We start from the raw sequence: 19,326 nt of genomic DNA, 5'->3' as shown, positions 1-19,326 counted from the left end.
AATCCTCCATCAGGTGCCATATCTGGAGTAAGGCGTCTTACAGCATTGAGTGAGTGATCTCTGAAGATGTGTGATTTTTATTTTTCAAATGGGGCTTTAACGTAGTAGAGGTGGGTTACAAATATATATATATATATACAGTATATATATATATATATATATATATATATATATATATTAAAAAGCTCCCACCTTCAGAAAGTTTCCTTAGACTATTCAACTGCTTTAAAGAAATTGTCTTAAACTTTGAAATATACCTATTCAGCTTATTCTTAGTTCATTCAGTAAACAACCTAAATGCTACTTTATTCTTGAACATAGTAATTTGAGAAACTCTTATAATGTTCTTGTTATAGAAACCAATGAGAGATGTGGTGAACTGACAAACAAGAGGGATATATAAGCAGCACAAGAGCCGGATCCTACTAGCACTTGTTTCCCTTGTGTGTCTTCACTTGTTACAGGATACATGATGGAAGTTTCTACATTCCCTACCTGGATTGTGATAATTTTGATTCCTCTTCATATGTCCAAACCTGTAGAAGTCTACAGAATGAGGAGCAGCAATGCAAATGACTGTCCAATTGGTTATTCCAGGGATGGAGACATCATCATTGGAGCAGTGCTTCACATATTTTTATTGAGTAGCAAAGAGGACCAACGTTTCAAGGAACTACCAATAGATAATTGCTGCGTACTGTAAGTTTCAATCCAATACAAAAATCTGATACTCATTGGGTCAACTAGACAAATTGCCATCATTTCTGAAAATAGAAGTGCAGTTTTTCGACAATTTTGGGTCTTAGTGTTAAAATTTTTTCACATGAACATAATAATATTTGTAGACAATCAAAAGTGAAATATTTTTGCAAATATAAGTAACTAAACATGTTGCAGGGTTTTAAAGATTTTCTATAACCATCTTAGTGTTGACATCTGTTATCTTCATTGGTTGCTAATAGATACGTGAATGCAGGAACTTTCTATAGTCTGGCATTTCCAGCTGTGATTAGGTTATATTATCATACATGTAGTGTCCTCCTGATAACCGGCCATGATGTCCTTATTGTGGTCAGGTTATCTTCTCATACATGTAGTGTCCTCCTGATAACCGGCCATGATGTCCTCATTGTGGTTGGGTTATCTTCTCATACATGTAGTGTCCTCCTGATAACCGGCCATGATGTCCTTATTGTGGTCAGGTTATCTTCTCGTACATGTAGTGTCCTCCTGATAACCGGCCATGATGTCCTTATTGTGGTCAGGTTATCTTCTCGTACATGTAGTATCCTCCTGATAACCGGCCATGATGTCCTTATTGTGGTTGGGTTATCTTCTCATACATGTAGTGTCCTCCTGATAACCGGCCATGATGTCCTTATTGTGGTCGGGTTATCTTCTCATACATGTAGTGTCCCTCCTGATAACCAGCCATGATGTCCTTATTGTGGTCAGGTTATCTTCTCGTACATGTAGTGTCCTCCTGATAACCAGCCATGATGTCCTTATTGTGGTCAGGTTATCTTCTCGTACATGTAGTGTCCCTCCTGATAACCAGCCATGATGTCCTTATTGTGGTCAGGTTATCTTCTCGTACATGTAGTGTCCTCCTGATAACCAGCCATGATGTCCTTATTGTGGTCAGGTTATCTTCTCGTACATGTAGTGTCCCTCCTGATAACCAGCCATGATGTCCTTATTGTGGTCAGGTTATCTTCTCGTACATGTAGTGTCCTCCTGATAACCGGCCATGATGTCCTTATTGTGGTTGGGTTATCTTCTCATACATGTAGTGTCCTCCTGATAACCGGCCATGATGTCCTTATTGTGGTCAGGTTATCTTCTCGTACATGTAGTGTCCCTCCTGATAACCAGCCATGATGTCCTTATTGTGGTCAGGTTATCTTCTCGTACATGTAGTGTCCTCCTGATAACCAGCCATGATGTCCTTATTGTGGTCAGGTTATCTTCTCGTACATGTAGTGTCCTCCTGATAACCGGCCATGATGTCCTTATTGTGGTTGGGTTATCTTCTCATACATGTAGTGTCCTCCTGATAACCGGCCATGATGTCCTTATTGTGGTCAGGTTATCTTCTCATACATGTAGTGTCCTCCTGATAACCGGCCATGATGTCCTTATTGTGGTCAGGTTATCTTCTCGTACATGTAGTATCCTCCTGATAACCGGCCATGATGTCCTTATTGTGGTTGGGTTATCTTCTCATACATGTAGTGTCCTCCTGATAACCGGCCATGATGTCCTTATTGTGGTCGGGTTATCTTCTCATACATGTAGTGTCCCTCCTGATAACCAGCCATGATGTCCTTATTGTGGTCAGGTTATCTTCTCGTACATGTAGTGTCCTCCTGATAACCGGCCATGATGTCCTTATTGTGGTCAGGTTATCTTCTCGTACATGTAGTGTCCCTCCTGATAACCAGCCATGATGTCCTTATTGTGGTCAGGTTATCTTCTCGTACATGTAGTGTCCTCCTGATAACCGGCCATGATGTCCTTATTGTGGTTGGGTTATCTTCTCATACATGTAGTGTCCTCCTGATAACCGGCCATGATGTCCTTATTGTGGTCGGGTTATCTTCTCATACATGTAGTGTCCTCCTGATAACCAGCCATGATGTCCTTATTGTGCTCGGGTTATCTTCTCATACATGTAGTGTCCTCCTGATAACCGGCCATGATGTCCTCATTGTGGTCGGGTTATCTTCTCATACATGTAGTGTCCTCCTGATTACCAGCCATGATGTCCTTATTGTGGTCGGGTTATCTTCTCATACATGTAGCGTCCTCCTGATAACCGGCCATGATGTCCTTATTGTAGTCAGGTTATCTTCTCATACATGTAGTGTCCTCCTGATAACCGGCCATGATGTCCTTATTGTGGTTGGGTTATCTTCTCATACATGTAGTGTCCTCCTGATAACCGGCCATGATGTCCTCATTGTGGTTGGGTTATCTTCTCATACATGTAGTGTCCTCCTGATAACCGGCCATGATGTCCTTATTGTGGTCAGGTTATCTTCTCGTACATGTAGTGTCCTCCTGATAACCGGCCATGATGTCCTTATTGTGGTCAGGTTATCTTCTCATACATGTAGTGTCCTCCTGATAACCGGCCATGATGTCCTTATTGTGGTCGGGTTATCTTCTCATACATGTAGTGTCCTCCTGATAACCAGCCATGATGTCCTTATTGTGCTCGGGTTATCTTCTCATACATGTAGTGTCCTCCTGATAACCGGCCATGATGTCCTCATTGTGGTCGGGTTATCTTCTCATACATGTAGTGTCCTCCTGATTACCAGCCACGATGTCCTTATTGTGGTCGGGTTATCTTCTCATACATGTAGCGTCCTCCTGATAACCGGCCATGATGTCCTTATTGTAGTCAGGTTATCTTCTCATACATGTAGTGTCCTCCTGATAACCGGCCATGATGTCCTTATTGTGGTTGGGTTATCTTCTCATACATGTAGTGTCCTCCTGATAACCGGCCATGATGTCCTCATTGTGGTCGGGTTATCTTCTCATACATGTAGTGTCCTCCTGATAACCAGCCATGATGTCCTTATTGTGGTCGGGTTATCTTCTCATACATGTAGCGTCCTCCTGATAACCGGCCATGATGTCCTTATTGTAGTCAGGTTATCTTCTCATACCTGCAATGTCCTCCTGATAACCGACCATGATGTCCTTTCTGTGGTCAGATTATCTTCTCATACATGTAGTGTCCCTCTTAATAACCAGCCATGATGTCCTTATTTTGGTCAGGTTATCTTGTCATACATGTAGCGTCCCTCCTAATAACAAGCCATGATGTCCTTATTGTGGTCAGGTTATCTAAACATGTAGTGTCCCTCCTAATAACCAAGCATGATGTCCTTATTGTGGTCGGGTTATCTAAACATGTAATGTCCTCCTAATAACCAAACATGATGTCCTTATTGTGGTCGAGTTATCTTGCTCACAATAAGGATATCACGGCTTAGTTTCTAGGGTTTTAGGATGTAGCAGGAGCCCAGTATGATGCTGTATGTGTGTGGCATGTTGTATGTGACTTTCACTACTATAAAATTGTAGGTTATCCGATTATTTAACTGTTTCTTTATGCTTTGTTTTCTACTCTCTATGTCACGTAAAGTTCTATACATCTCAAAGAAAACAGTACACAAATGCAGAAAAATTACAGGGGCCTAGCAATTTCTATCTCTACATCCCCTTTTAGCTTTGATATTAAGCCAGAGTCTGGGAAAATATGGATCCATTAATGGTGATAGATCTGGAGGGGGAGTGAGATTGGGGAGAGGTAATGTACATGGTGTAGTTCATGTTTTAGGAAGTAGGAGGAGAATGTAGAGATAGGCGGCATTCTGGAATTCCACATAATACATATAAGAATATCATTGTATTACCATGCTCTTTCTTCTCTCAATTCCAGGCCGACTTTCAAGTATCTTCAACAGCTTTGGGCTTTTATTTACGCAATTGAAGAAATAAATTCCAATATGAATATATTGCCCAATATATCATTGGGTTTCCACGTATATGACTCCTGTGATAGCCAGACGCTTGCAATAAAGAGCATTTTAAACATCATGTCCACTGGTGAGGATCTCATCCCAAACTATTCCTGTGGGAAGAGACATAAAATTTCAGCTGTTATTGGTCACTTATTATCATCGTCAACATATACACTTGCACAAATAACTCAGTTGTATGGATATCCCCTGGTAAGTATCTAAAGTCCCACAGTATGGATACTGAACCTACATAAGTATACTTAGGGGAGTAGCAATGGCAATAAGATCTCTTCTTTCATGTTGTCTCCTTCATGTCTTAGTACTGAATACAGGCGGCCTCTAGGAGGAGATTATCATATATATATATATATATATATATATATATATATATATATATATATATATATATATATATGGATATATTTACATACTAGAGATTTGTTGCAAAAATTTCTGTGCCTGTTCCATTGATCTAAATGGGACTTCATGCACTTGCTGTGAAACTCCAGGGGAATTGATTAAAAGTAAAAACACTTTATTCTCACCATACCTTACCTTTCCTGCTCTTCTGTCTTGCAACTGAGATCATGCACTCCAGACGTTACTGCTGGGGAATGCGATTGGGCTTTACCAGTCATGTTGGGCATGATGACGTTTCACGTGACCACAGAAATGTCAGATGGAGCCCCTTTCTGTTAGCATGGTTCCCCTACCACTATCATGGTATCATTTCCAGCTGGCCGCGGGTCCGTGCCCCTCTGGACTAAGTCATGGTTGCATACCCTGCAACCAAAATTGGAGGATGAATCAGATAGCTCTGTGCCCTGTAAAGTGGTCGGGCACCACTACTCCAGCTCATTTCCCATTGAAGTCATTGATAGATGGGCTGCAGTAATGGTGATGGCCACTATACACATGACAGAGGCAACTGTTTCTGTGCATTGCATAGTAAGAGGATGTCACGTACCCCAGAGCAGTTGATCTGTACAGCGGCTGGCTGCTCTTCTTCCATAGGCAGAGTCACTTTAACCATAGGACCAACGATGCACGTGCAGCAGGCCCTATAGTAACGGGGCCCCCCTTGGGACAGTCCTGCATTTGCTGTCCTGCTGTTTCGGGCAGTGGGTCCAATCTGCCCCAACTTCAACTTATTGGCGACCTCAGATGCAGATGAGTTTAAGACTATGGTGAAGCAGGGGGCTGTCAGTGCTTCCATATTCTTCCATTTTTTATGTTTATTTGGTAGGATAAGGAAATAATACTGCAGGAGGACATTAAACTTGGGGCAACTGGGGGTGAAATTATATTGTTGGGGGTTAGCTGGAGATGAACATTAAACTGGGGTGAGTTGGAGGGGTACCTTAAACTGTGGTGTAGATGAAGAGGGACATTAAACTGTGGGTGCACTTGATGGGAGACATTATTCTGTGGGGGCATATGTATTGGGGCACAAAAGTAAATAAATGGGTAGAATGAAAGTGGAAGCGAGTGGTCTAAATTTTCCACATCACACATGGAGCATTCTATCCCTCATTCTGTCCTTTGAACATTGGGAGGTCACTGAGCCACTGAAAGACATTATATTGTATTGGGCTACTAGAGAGGTATTCTACTGTGTGAGGGGCACTAAAGGGCTTTATACTATGTGGTGGCATTATAATTTGTGCAGGTTAGGTTTTTCTAAGGGGTGATGATGGGGGGTGCACTTATGAAATCTTTGAACTGGTCCCACCAATGTGTTAAAACGACCTTGCCCATAAGGCAATAAAACAACCACTAAACAACCATTAAAACACTTTTTTTGTAGATAAGACTTCGGAATAGCCTTTAGAAAGGCTATTTGTCTCTTACCTTTAGATGTGATCTCCGCCGCGCCGTTCCTTAGCAATACAGGTTTTTACCGGTATGCAAATTAGTTCTCTTGCAGCGATGGGGGCGGGCCCCAGTGCTGGAAATGCGATGGGGGCGTCCCCACTGCTGCTCGAAAACATGCTCCAGCGACGCCTCTATCCTCTGCTGGATCCTCCCCTTCTTTCTTCGTCTTTCTTCAGCGTCACCTCCGACGCCTGCGCAGTTGGCTCTGCCAGTGAGACACTAGTAGAGCCGACTGTGCATGCACGCAATTGCGGCCTCAGAACTATAGCCGCCAGCCGGCATGCGCAGTCGGCTCTACTAGTGTCTCACTGGCAGAGCCAACTGCGCAGGCATCGGAGGTGACGCCAAAGAAAGAAGGGGAGGATCCAGCAGAGGATAGAGGCGTCACTGGAGCCTGTTTTTGAGCAGCAGTGGGGACGCCCCCATCGCATTTCTAGCGCTGGGGGATGCCCCCATTGCTGCAAGAGAACTAATTTGCACACCGGTAAAAAACGGTATTTCTAAGGAACGGCGCGGCGGAGATCTCATCTAAAGGTAAGAGACGAATAGCCTTTCTAAAGGCTATTCCGACATCTTATCCACAAAAAAAGTGTTTTAATATTAGAATCCCTTTAAATCATGACCTATTGATGATATTTGAGGACCGAATTAGATAAATGCAGATCTAATAGACACAGTACATGTTTATAATACTGCAATTGATTTCTAAATTGGTATTTACTTGTGTAAGGAACCCTTTGGGAAAATAATAGGCAAATTCTCTTCTATGGACTGGAATGTTTAGGAATTGAAGAGCTATCTTGATCCTAGGCCTGGGGTACAACTGTGACTTTTGGTCACATAGTAGTTATAAAATCACAAGTTAATGCAAACGTGTCAGAGCCTCAATGTCCCCTATAACCTCAATATTCTTCTATATAGTGTGAGAAAGTGAAGGGTGTGGTCTGGGAGAACAGGTATGTTCCAGCCAGGCAGCTAAAGGGTGTATGGTAAAAACCCACACCAGGGAGGTCAGCTGACTAATTCAGGCCTGATATAGTCTGTGTGTCAGGACTAGGTAATGTGGCACCACACTGACAAAGCTGAGAGTTCCTGTGTGAACTGAACCTACAAACCAGGTACTGTGCCATGCATTTGATGTTACCAGTGCAAGAGTCTGGCAGCCAGGGTCCTGTATATTCAAGGAATGGTTTCTTTTGTTATAGTTAGTTCTCAGCCGAGAAGGCTTTTGTTTTGTTTGCTTGTGCCTATGCAAAGGCAGTTTATGTACTACACATGAAATAACGCTGAACTTGTGTGCAACCCAGTGTCTGTGCCCCTGTTTCCTGTACTGCTACCAAGCAACTACCTGAGCGGTTCCCCACAATAGTTCTACAACTAGTGGTGTAGCTATCGGGAGTGCAGAGGCAGCAGTCGCAGCCAGTCCCTGCTTGACCCAGGGGACCCAGAGACTACTTTAACACAACAAGGTGTTAGCATAAAGAATGGAAATTTTAGGTGGGTGCATTATAGATTCTTCTTCAGAGACCAAGAGCTTCAAGTTACCATTATGGTTGCAAATGGTGAAGTCTTTCATGAATAAAGTTCACCGTGAAGCCATAGTCTAATCTTTTTGCACTCGGTATGTACAGTAAGTATCATCAGCTATGCCATTTATTTGTAGATAAGCTATGGCGCCATGGATCCTGTGTTTAATGACAGAATACAATTTCCATCAGTTTATCGGACGGTCCCGAATGAGTATCAACAGTTCCAGGTGATCCTACAACTTCTGCTACACTTTAACTGGACATGGGTTGGCATCGTGTCTACAGATGATGACAGCAATAACAAGGCTTTGGAGGAACTGAGGCAACTATTGCCAGGCAATGGGATATGTGTGGAATTTCTGACTATTCTAAACAAGATGAAAAATTGTGATAAACTAATAAAGGATTTCAATAAATCATCATCGAACATTATTATTCTATTTACCGATACGGAAACTTTTCTATTCTTGTTTGAAAGAATCAAAAATCAAAGGCTACTTGTACCCAGTAAAATGTGGATCACCTCTGCCAGCCTAAGCATTATTACCGAACTCGAATACAATCAGTATCTATCGCCTTTCAATGGTTCCTTACTAATATCAGTCCACAAAACAAACATAGATGGCCTACAAGAATTTTTGCTCAATTCATCATTACAAAATATGCTGGATAATCCCTTTTTGGAATTTTTTAGCATACTCCATGGAGGACTCGGGAATGTTTTAAATAAAGGGACACATGAGACATATAAATCATGGTTGAAAACTTTAAAAAGTGAAGACACATTGACCCATCACTTTACGTATACAATTTACAATGCTGTTCACATTTTGGCCAAGGCTTTACATGAGATGTATACAGATAGGATACTGGTCAAGCAATCTTCCAGTACAGTAATAAACAAGGTAGCATTACTACGAGGTCTGCCTACATATTCCATAGCCTTGAAATTCTCCCCACTACCCAGTTTCTCCAAAAATAAGACCTACGCCAACAATAAACCCTAGTTTGGTTTTGCAGGGTTTTTGGAGTAGGCTTGAAATGTAAGCTATATTCCAAAAATAGGCCCTAGTAACAGTCAGCACCTCCAATGCCGTGTTATGTCACATGCCATCACTCTCGTAACGGAGACGGAGAATCTCTGGATTCAATCTACTGTATGTTCCCATGATGGAAAAGTATATCATGGACAGCTTATTGTTAATGCTTATTGATTTACATTTTCATCATGATTTTGCAGGTGCGGTCAGTGCATACAAACATTTAGGGAAGTTCACATGGACATTTTTGGTCAGGATTTGAGGCCGTATCCGCCTCAAAATCCTGACGAAGAAGACGGCTTCCATTGAAATCAATGGGAGCTGCTCAAGTCTTTTTTCCAGGAGCTGTTTCTTCCGGCTCCCGGAAAAAAGAAGCGAGATGCTCGTTCTTCAGGCCATTTCGCCTCGCGATTTGGCCTAAGGCACACCCTCCTCTGGACTAGGCCCATTCATTGGGCCTAATCCGGAGCGGAGAGCACGGCTGGATGCCAGTGCAGTGCACTAGTTTTCAGTTGCGGCTACCCGGTTTTTGGTCCGCCTCAAGTTCTGGACTAGAAAACTCCATCTGAACTTACCCTTAGGCTACGTTCAGACAGAGTATTTTGGACCGGAATCTGAGGCGGAGGCCGCCTCAGGTTCCGGACCAAAAACCAGGTAGCTGCAACTGCAGCCACAGTGCATCGGCATCCAGTTGCAGCACTGCGATCCGGATTAGGCCCAAATAAATGGGCCTAGTTGGGAGTGTCTTCAGGTGGTTTCACGAGGCGCAATCCAACTGAAGAATGAGCATGTCCATTCTTTTTTCCGGGAGCCAGAAGAAATGGCTCCCAGAAAATAAGAAACGACCTGCTCCCGATGAAATCAATGGGAGCCGTCTTTTTGATCAGGATTTTGAGTCAAATTTGGCCTCAAAATCCTAACCAAAAAACTCCGTGTGAACTCAGCTTAATACTGGCAAGGCTCCCTTGGTCACACTGTAACCCCACTCACAATTCATTTGTGGGGTGCATGGATTGTCATGATGGCGAGGGGTCCAATAAGGGCTCTCAGGGTTGCTCATCATACTTTTGTTGGTGAAAAAATTTGAGAAGTCATGGCACTCATGCCATTTAAATATGAGTTTTTAATGTTTTATTAAAACATTAAGGGTGCCTTCCTCAACTTCCCTGCCGAAGCAAGCCCTCATACAGGAAAGTGAAAAGTGGAAGTGTAGTCTTGTAATCTCCATTCTACAGGGGAATGCAGTAAGTAGTAGCAGGGATGTAACTTGAGGGGGTGCAGAGGGTGCAGTCGCACCGGGGCCTAGAAGCCTTAGGGGGCCCATAAGCACTGGCATCAGTATTGAGATTGCAGCTTCCATCTGGCCCATGACCCAAGGAGACCCACAGATTCCCCTAACCACACTAAGGATGAGTAAATTCCTTATCACCCCGTAACTATCACTATCAAGAATTCGCTGTAGGGATGAGGTAGGGGGCCCCAGACAAAAGATTGCACCGGGAACACAAGACTTTAGTTACGCCACCGAGCGGTAGCTCTATAAATTGGAGTCTATAACAGTTACTTAAACAAGTAAGCTATGGATATAATATGATTATAATATTGCATAATATCTAGTGCTAAAAAAAAACTAATTTCAAATAATTAATTATTGATATTTTTTTCTTTTTTCCACAGCTGAATTATTATCTAAAAAATGTTAAATTAACAAATTTGGGAGAAGACATATTTTTTACTCCAGGGGGTGATGTAGTGAACGGTTTTGATATTTATAACTGGATCCTTTATCGGAATGGCACCGATGTGAGCAGGCATGTTGGTACATTCTTGCCATCACTGCAATTAGCAATGAAAACGAGTAATATTGTGTGGAATCCAAATTTTACAAAGGTAAAAATACAGTATTCCAGAGTCACAGATACATATAATAGACAGAGTTACCCAATTTCTCAATGAGGTGTCCATTAGGACATCCCTTCTCTGTACTCCTTATTAGGGTATAAGAAGACCATAGTGTGGTATTTTACACTCAGGACACTCTCTAGCGACAGTAAATAGCCACTAACAAACAAGAATTGTATGGAGAGCAACATAGAACATTACATTTCCCCTATAGTAGTCACTGGAAAGAATACATTTGGGTGGCCAGGGCTTTCAATAGGAAATTCAGCTATGTTGGTGAAGAGAGGAGATATTGGGTCTCCTTTAAAATATTTGCTAGATCATATCTACAATGAAAAAATATTGTACTGACTTTTACTCTGATGCTGCCATGTGCCCTTTCTTAAAAGGGGGTTATCCAATTTCTGCTATTGATGGCCTAACCTTAGGAAAAGCTTCAATATTAGATCTGTGAGGGTTCCACACCTAGGGACCCCACAGATCAGCCATACTAAGACAGTGTGACTTCCATTGTTTAAATGCCAGTAGTCACACTGTGCACTCACAATACAAATTGTAGTAACATTTTCGCATTGCTCTATTGAAGTCTACAGTTGTACAGCAAGTAAACCAGGCTCGGACTGACCCACTAGAGTACCAGTGAATCCCCCGGTGGGCCTTCTGCCATTATGGGGCCTTACCAGAGGCCCACTTATTTTTAATATGCAGTAGGGTCCAATAATGGCCCCTATTAACTTACCTATTCCCACTCCTGCTCACTGCAGTGTTCTTCTTCAGCCTCTAGGGAGACCTCGTGCGTTGCACATTCCGTGATTGCAACATGATATGCAGCACATAGGGCCTATTGAAGGCTGAAGAGGGAAGAGGAGGCCAGGGGCAGGATTGGGAAGCAGTATGTGAATGCAACCCCTTCTCCTTGGTTCTGCTGTTCCAGTTCTTATATAACTTGATCACAGACTGGGTCTGCTGCTGAAAGAGCAGGAAGCCACAGGCTACATTAAGTCTGTGGACTACAAGCTGCATTGGATAAGGGGTAAATATGGCTGGGTACTTATCTATCAGCTCTCCACCCCCTCCTGCTCTTTCCTGATTCGGGTGCACATGACATAGTAACAGTGTGCCTGGAGAAAGAAGGAGCAAGAAGGAGAAATTCCAGGCAGGAGACAGGTAAGTAAGGACACAATATTGCTATAAAGAGGTCCAGTGCACATACAGTATGGGGACCAGTGATTGGGCCATTATATTGTGTGGGGGCAGTGATGGGGCCTAATATAGTGGGGGGCACATTAAAGTGCATGAGGAATTAGGGGGTCTATTAAAGAGGTTGTCCGAGATTAATTTTTTTACGGCTTATCAGGATAGGCCATAAATACTTAATAGTTGATAGGTATGGGGATGACACCCAGCCCCCACACCAATCCTCTGTACAGGGCTTCTTCCAGCATCCGTCCTGTACACAATACAGTGCCACAAGCAGAAAGAAGTGGCTCTCTATAGCTGGTGGGGCTGTGTGTCAGCCCCCCTACGAATTAAGTATTTATACTCTATCTTGAGAATAGCCCATAAAAAAATTAAGCCAGGACAACCCCTTTAATATTCCACCCTAATAACCCACACACTTTAATGTTTATTTGTTCTATTCTATCATACTATATATACTTATATTTCCTTAAGATTCCACAGTCCCTGTGTAGTGAGACATGTCTTGAAGGAAAGAGAAAGGCTCTCCAAAGAGGAAAAATGCTCTGCTGCTTTGACTGTGTTCCATGTTCAGAAGGAGAAATAGCAAATTTATCAGGTACGGTCCAGACAAAGTGTAATCCTACATGATAGATACATTGAAAGACCATAATACCGCGGGCACAGGAGGCCCGGGACTAGGCCCCGGAGTTGATCATGGCATCCAGAGGACCGGGGGGCAAGAAGAAGGTCCGTAGGCCATAAGTAGCTATTGTTATATTCTCCTTCAAGCTAAGGTTCTAAGTAGGCCAAACATTCATAGCAGAAGCCTGAAGGCCACAAGGAACAGAGGTGTAGCATAGTCCATAGATTACAGCAGCAGAAGGACATCCACTCAAACATGGCAGACAGAAGGACATGTGTCCAAGTATAATGGAAGGTCATGCCTCCAAACATGGCAGAAGTAAGGACATGCAGTATACGTCCAGACCGTAGCAGATAAGTAAATGTGGGGTAAATCTAAAGGCCAATTATACATAAAGAAATGACATATGTTTTTTGTTCTCTGTAGATTATGAGTCCCATATAGGACTCACAATGTACATTTTTCCCTATCAGTATGTCTTTGTAGTATGGGAGGAAATCCATGCAAACACAGGGAAGAACATACAAATTCCTTCTAGGTGTTGCCCTTGGTGGGATTTGAACCCAGGACTCCAGCGCTGTAGTGCTAACCACTGAGCCACTGTTTTGCCCTGAGAAAGGACATATGTGTACAAACATGCAGAAATATAGGCAGAAGGACTCACGCATTCACAGAATTACAGACATGACTCAGAGAGAGAATAGAAACATAACTCAAACATACAGACAGAATGACCCCAAAGCAAATAGATAATGCCAGATACAGGTATAATACAGGAATAATAACAACATCATTGCAAACGAAGACCTCTGAGAAGGTCGGCATGATGTTAAAGGGAGCGCCCTCTATTGGTTTGCTTGACTGAGACTCTGTCTTCCTAATTACATCATGGAAGATAGACTTGCACATTCTCAGTCAGCGCCCTCTATTGGTGTGCATACTTGAGGCACTGGCTTCCTATTTACACCATGGAAGTCAGATTTGCATATTCTTCCCATGTTCCTTTGCACAGTGGAGCGCTCATGGCTTAATAAGACTCCACACACCTAAATGGTGGTTCTCTCCTTATGGAGTGACGATATCCCCTTATAACAGCTGATACATTATGCCCTTAATAAATACATATACTGGGTCCCCATAGACATACTAAGAACAGCTGACACTCCCCTCCCGTGGAAATTTTCGAAGACTTCTACAGTGACAAGACTTGTACAGATATAGTCATGGGAAGAATATGCAAATCTGCCTTCCATGATGTAATTAGGAAAACAGTTGCTGCCTCATTGTTGCAAACCAATAGAGGGCTCTCACTGGAATGTGCAAGCCTGTCTTAAGACAGGATTCCAGTGAAATAACCCAATAATGGCTGCTCCCTTTAGCCTCATGCCCGACCTTCCAAGAGGCCTTTGTTTAGCAATGACGCTAGGATTAATACCAGGTATAGTCTCTCAATCGAGGACAGCTGTTTCAATCTGGTTGTATCTCATCAGCCCGATGTAGAGAGGACTATAACCTGGTAGAGGTGAGAGGCTTAGACAGGGTTCGGGGGATATTGTCACTCCTTAGGGAGAGACCACCATATAGGTGTGTGGAGACTTGTTAAGCCTTTAGCACTCCACTTTGCAAGGAACTATGGGAAGAATATGCAAATCTGCCTTCCATGATGTAATTAGGAAGACAGTTGCTGCCTATATGGTGGTCTCTCCCTAAGGAGTGACAATATCCCCCGAACCCTGTCTAAGCCTCTCACCTCTACCAGGTTATAGTTCTCTCTACATCGGGCTGATGAGATCCAACCAGATCGAAACAGCTGTCCTCGATTGAGAGACTATACCTGGTATTAATCCCAGCGTCATTGCTAAACAAAGGCCTCTTGGAAGGTTGGGCATGGGGCTAAAGGGAGCAGCCATTATTGGGTTATTTCACTGGAATCCTGTCTTAAGACAGGCTTGCACATTCCAGTGAGCGCCCTCTATTGGTTTGCAACAATGAGGCAGCAACTGTCTTCCTAATTACATCATGGAAGGCAGATTTGCATATTCTTCCCATAGTTCCTTGCAAAGTGGAGTGCTAAAGGCTTAACAAGTCTCCACACACCTATATGGTGGTCTCTCCCTAAGGAGTGACAATATCCCCCGAACCCAGATATAGTCATGTGACAGTATTTGTGCAAGTCTTTCAGCAGAAACAATCCCGCTCACATTTTTGATGATTGCACATTACAGTTTTATCCTGTCCGCATCAAGAAATCTTTGATCTTATGTTTGATCTTATCTAGTAGCTTACACTTACCTATCCCTGCCCCAGTCCTGAGATAGATAGATAGATAGATAGATAGATAGATAGATATATAGGAGATAGATAGATAGATAGATAGATAGATAGATAGATAGATAGATAGGTAGATAGGTAGATAGGAGATAGATAGATAGATAGATAGATAGATAGATAGATAGGAGATAGATAGATAGATAGATAGATAGATAGATAGATAGGGTTTTCCTGCAGGTATAATTACATGGTTACATAGTAGATGAGGTTGGATGAAGACATCAGTCCATCAAGTCCTACCTATAACCCTACAGTGCTGATCCAGGGGAAGGCAAAAAATTCCATGAGGCTCATGCCAATTGCCCCATTTCAGGGGAAAAAATTCTTTGTGAAATTGATAATTTGACTAATGGAATTTTTAATCTTAGGAATGGAGAACTGTATAAAGTGCCCTGAAGACTCCTGGCCAAATGAAAACAAGACTATGTGTATACAGAGGACCATAGAATACCTTTCATATGATGACTATCTTGGTTCAGCCTTGGCTGCCATAGCCATAATCTTTACTGTCATCTCCACTTCAGTAATGATCATCTTTGTGAAGAACGGGAACACCGCCATAGTAAGAGCCAACAACCAGCACCTTAGCTATGTCCTCCTCATGGCTCTTACCTTGTCCTTCACCTGCTCGCTCTTGTTCATTGGTCATCCCATGGAGCTCACCTGCCTCTTGAGACATTCACTATTTCTCTCTATATATTCAGTTGCTATCTCCTCTCTTTTGGGAAAAACCATTACAGTCATCATTGCCTTCAAAGCAACCAAACCAGGGTCAAAATTCCAAAAGTGGATGAGTCTAAGGACATCCATTGGACTTACTGTATTATGTTCATTGGGAGAATTTCTTATCTGTGTTATGTGGGTAACATGTGCCCCCCCAATTGTAGAATCTGATAGTAAGACATCACATGATAAGCTGATCCTGCAGTGTACGGATATATCTATGTTTTACTTTTATCTTGCCATCTCCTATATTGTTTGTTTGGCTTTATTAAGTTTTATCATTGCCTACTCAGCTCGGAAACTTCCAGACAACTTCAACGAGGCTCAGTATATCACATTCAGCATGATCATGTTCTGTAGTGTTTGGCTATCCTTTATACCCTCTTATGTCAGCGCTAAGGGCAAGTACATGGTAGCAGTAGAAATTTTCGCCATCCTGATCTCTACTGCGGGATTACTGGTGTGTATTTTTGCCCCAAAATGTTATATTATCATTCTAAGACCAGAACTCAACCATAAAAGACACCTGAACATCACTAGAAAAAGATAAATTAAGATACCATGTACGCCAATGTACAGGGTGGGCAATAAGGATGGATACACCCAGGTGGGCCATAAGTGTGGCTACACCCAGATATGGATAGACCCAAGGTCTCAGATTCTCACTCCCTTGGACTTCTATTTCTGGTGCCATTTGAAGGCTTTGGGGTACTCTGTGAAGATGCAGAATGTGGGGCACCTGAAACATCCTTTAGTGAGTTACTGTCATTGCCCCATGCCACAAATATGTCAATAACCCGATAATGAATAAAGCTACGTTAAAAATGAGCACACCATTGTTTTTCTTGTGCAATTCTCCATGTGTTTGATGTGTCACATGACCCTCTTCCCATTGAAAAAAGTAAAGTTGAATCCAAAATGGCGGCTTTGCACCCAGTCCCAAATGTTTTCCCTCTCCCATGTACTAATATTACACAAACGGTAAGGTGATATCAGCAACCACTCCCATTTTATTGGGTGTATCCATACTTATGGCCCACCCTGTATTGCTCCATTTCTGCGACACAGAAATGTTAGGGCTAGCCTCTTAGATTAGCTTAAAGGGAAACTCCATTTTTTTCCACATTAAGGAATTACAATAAACATGAATAAATTGTTCAGTGTAATATACTGAAACGGGAACGTCAGGCAGGCCGAGTCAGTAACAGGAGCGGTGGAGCAGTACAAAATCGGTGTTCAGGAAGCAGAGGTCTAGAGGCAAGCCGGGTTCATAAACAGGAGCAAGGCACCGTACAAAATCAGGAGGCAGGGTCAGAGGTCAAAGCAAGAGGGTCAGAGCACAGGCAAACATAACAAGAGACCACTTAGCCGGCGGTGGTCCAGAGCCAAAGCCCTCCTTAAATAGGCTCCACCCCGCTGCTAGGCCGAAAATCAGAAGTCCCCCGTCTGGTTCAGGAGGAGACCAACAACCCCCGCATAATGCTGTGGAGGTTCCGACCTTCCTCTCGAAACCTGGAAGCGGGGTCTCGGGAGCGCAGACAGGAGAGGGCTGGCAGCCACCACACAGCCCTGTGGAGGCTCCGGCCCGGCTCCTGACAGAAAGGTTTTGGCAAGGACCAAATTATGGTGTCTAGAAGTATTGGTCAGAAAGAACTGAACTGGACCATGGAGCTATAGGAGAAGGTGATGTCATTTGATGAATTAGTTTCAGGATACAGGACACATGACAAGGTCTTATACATATACAGTATAGTACCAACAGATCTACCATAGACCTTCATAGTCTTTGCGCAAAACCCATTCCCTTCTTATATTTCTTCTCCCCAGAGAAAACAAGGATTATCTCTAAGGAGTGAGGTAAGAGTGGCAGCAGAACTTAGGCCCATAAAATATTGAGTAACACGTCTAGTGTAGAATAAATGATCAGTTTCAATAAATGACATGATATTGAACTACCACCGGAACGTTTCTGTTGAAAAGCAGATACTTATCAGTGAGGGAGGAAGTACTTAGCTTCTTCTCCATCGTAAGGATAAACAGAAGTTAAGAAAAGATAAAATTCCATCTTTCAATGGACTGCTGGGACTCCCACCCATCCCAAAGATGTGCCCTGCCAGTCCTTTCATTCTATTAATATTGGATAACTTCAGAATTTGGTGAAATGCTTTGGTCTGCGAACCTTTTACAGACCAAGTACCCCAACTGCAACACGAAACCCACTAATTTATTGCAAAGTGCCAACATGGCAATATAACCTTAATACTGTGCGGATCCACATCTGCGGACAGTTACGGACCCGGAAAATATAGTCTTATGAATGGGGCTTTACAGAGCTGTTAATGATACATGGTGGCTCAGTGGTTAGCACTGTGGTTCAAGCTTCAAATCCAACCAAAAACATCTGCAAGGAGTTTGTATGTTCTCCCTGGATTTACTCAGGCTACTCCGGATTCCTCCCATATGCCAAAGACATACTGATAGGAAATGTAGATTGTGAGCCCTATATGGGACAGCTGACAATGTCTGTAAAGCTCTGTGGAATATGACGGCGCTATATAAGTAAGAGAAATAATAATACAAACAACTTTGTACTCAGAGGTGATAGTTTGCATTTGGTACTTTTGAACAATTTGTGTTGACTATTTACATCGCACAGGATCTGTTTTATAGTGACTGTGCAATGCAACTACCACCTGTAATAATATCATATCTGCTATAAAACAGATACTGTGTGATGTGAATAGTGAAGGGCCCCCACACAGAACAATCTGCTCTACAGTGATGCCCACACAGTAAAATGTGCTCCACAGTGGCCCCCACACAGTATTATATATTCCACAGTGGCCCCAACACAGTACACTCTGCAATACAGTGGCCCCCCACACAGTATAATATACTCCACAGTGGCCCACACACAGAAAAATATGTTCCACATTGGCTCCCACACAATATAATATGCTCCACAATCCACAATATACCATATTGGCCCCACACAATATAATAGTCTCCACAGTGGACCCCACACAGTATAATATGGTCCACAGTAGCCCTCACATTGTAAAATATACACAATAGTGGCCCCCACACAATGTAATGTGCTTCACAATGTCCCCACACAGTATAATATACTCCATATTGGCCTTCACACAGTATAATATACACCACAGTGGCTCTCACACACTATCATATACTCCACGTTAGCCCCCATACACTATAATATTCTTCCACCTCAGAGCATGTGCTAATGAATGATGTCATTGCACCTGGTTCGGGACAGAGGTCACAATCTTCTTCAGACCCCAGAGTACAATGGATGGAGACCCAGGGGAGGTGTAAAAACAAACAAAAAAAAAACAAAAAAACATTTATACTCACTATTCTGACTCAATAGCTTGACTGTAAGTGTTAGGTTGTGTGAGAGTCCTGTAGTTCTCTGTATTTAAATATTATACAAGGAAAATAAAATTCCGGCTCCACTCCTGTAGTCCTTTATGAAACGTAACTTTTATTCACATAGATTAAAAACTCCAATACATGTTCACAATCTCTGTTGCTCTTGT

General features: G+C 42.7%; 1 protein-coding gene across 1 annotated transcript; it reads left to right on the top strand.

Annotated features, from left to right (window-relative positions):
• Positions 1–8,094: 8,094 nt before the first annotated feature.
• LOC142214493 (vomeronasal type-2 receptor 26-like) lies at positions 8,095–16,316 on the top strand. Its single transcript, XM_075283441.1, has 5 exons — positions 8,095–8,281; positions 9,186–9,190; positions 10,663–10,788; positions 12,562–12,685; positions 15,412–16,316. The coding sequence occupies exons 1-5, from the start codon at positions 8,095–8,097 to the stop codon at positions 16,314–16,316; spliced, it is 1,347 nt and encodes a 448-aa protein (XP_075139542.1).
• Positions 16,317–19,326: the final 3,010 nt, after the last annotated feature.

The sequence above is a fragment of the Leptodactylus fuscus genome, chromosome 7 (genome assembly GCF_031893055.1).
Source record: "Leptodactylus fuscus isolate aLepFus1 chromosome 7, aLepFus1.hap2, whole genome shotgun sequence".
Taxonomy (NCBI): domain Eukaryota; kingdom Metazoa; phylum Chordata; class Amphibia; order Anura; family Leptodactylidae; genus Leptodactylus; species Leptodactylus fuscus.
This window is presented reverse-complemented; position numbering and strand designations above follow the sequence as displayed.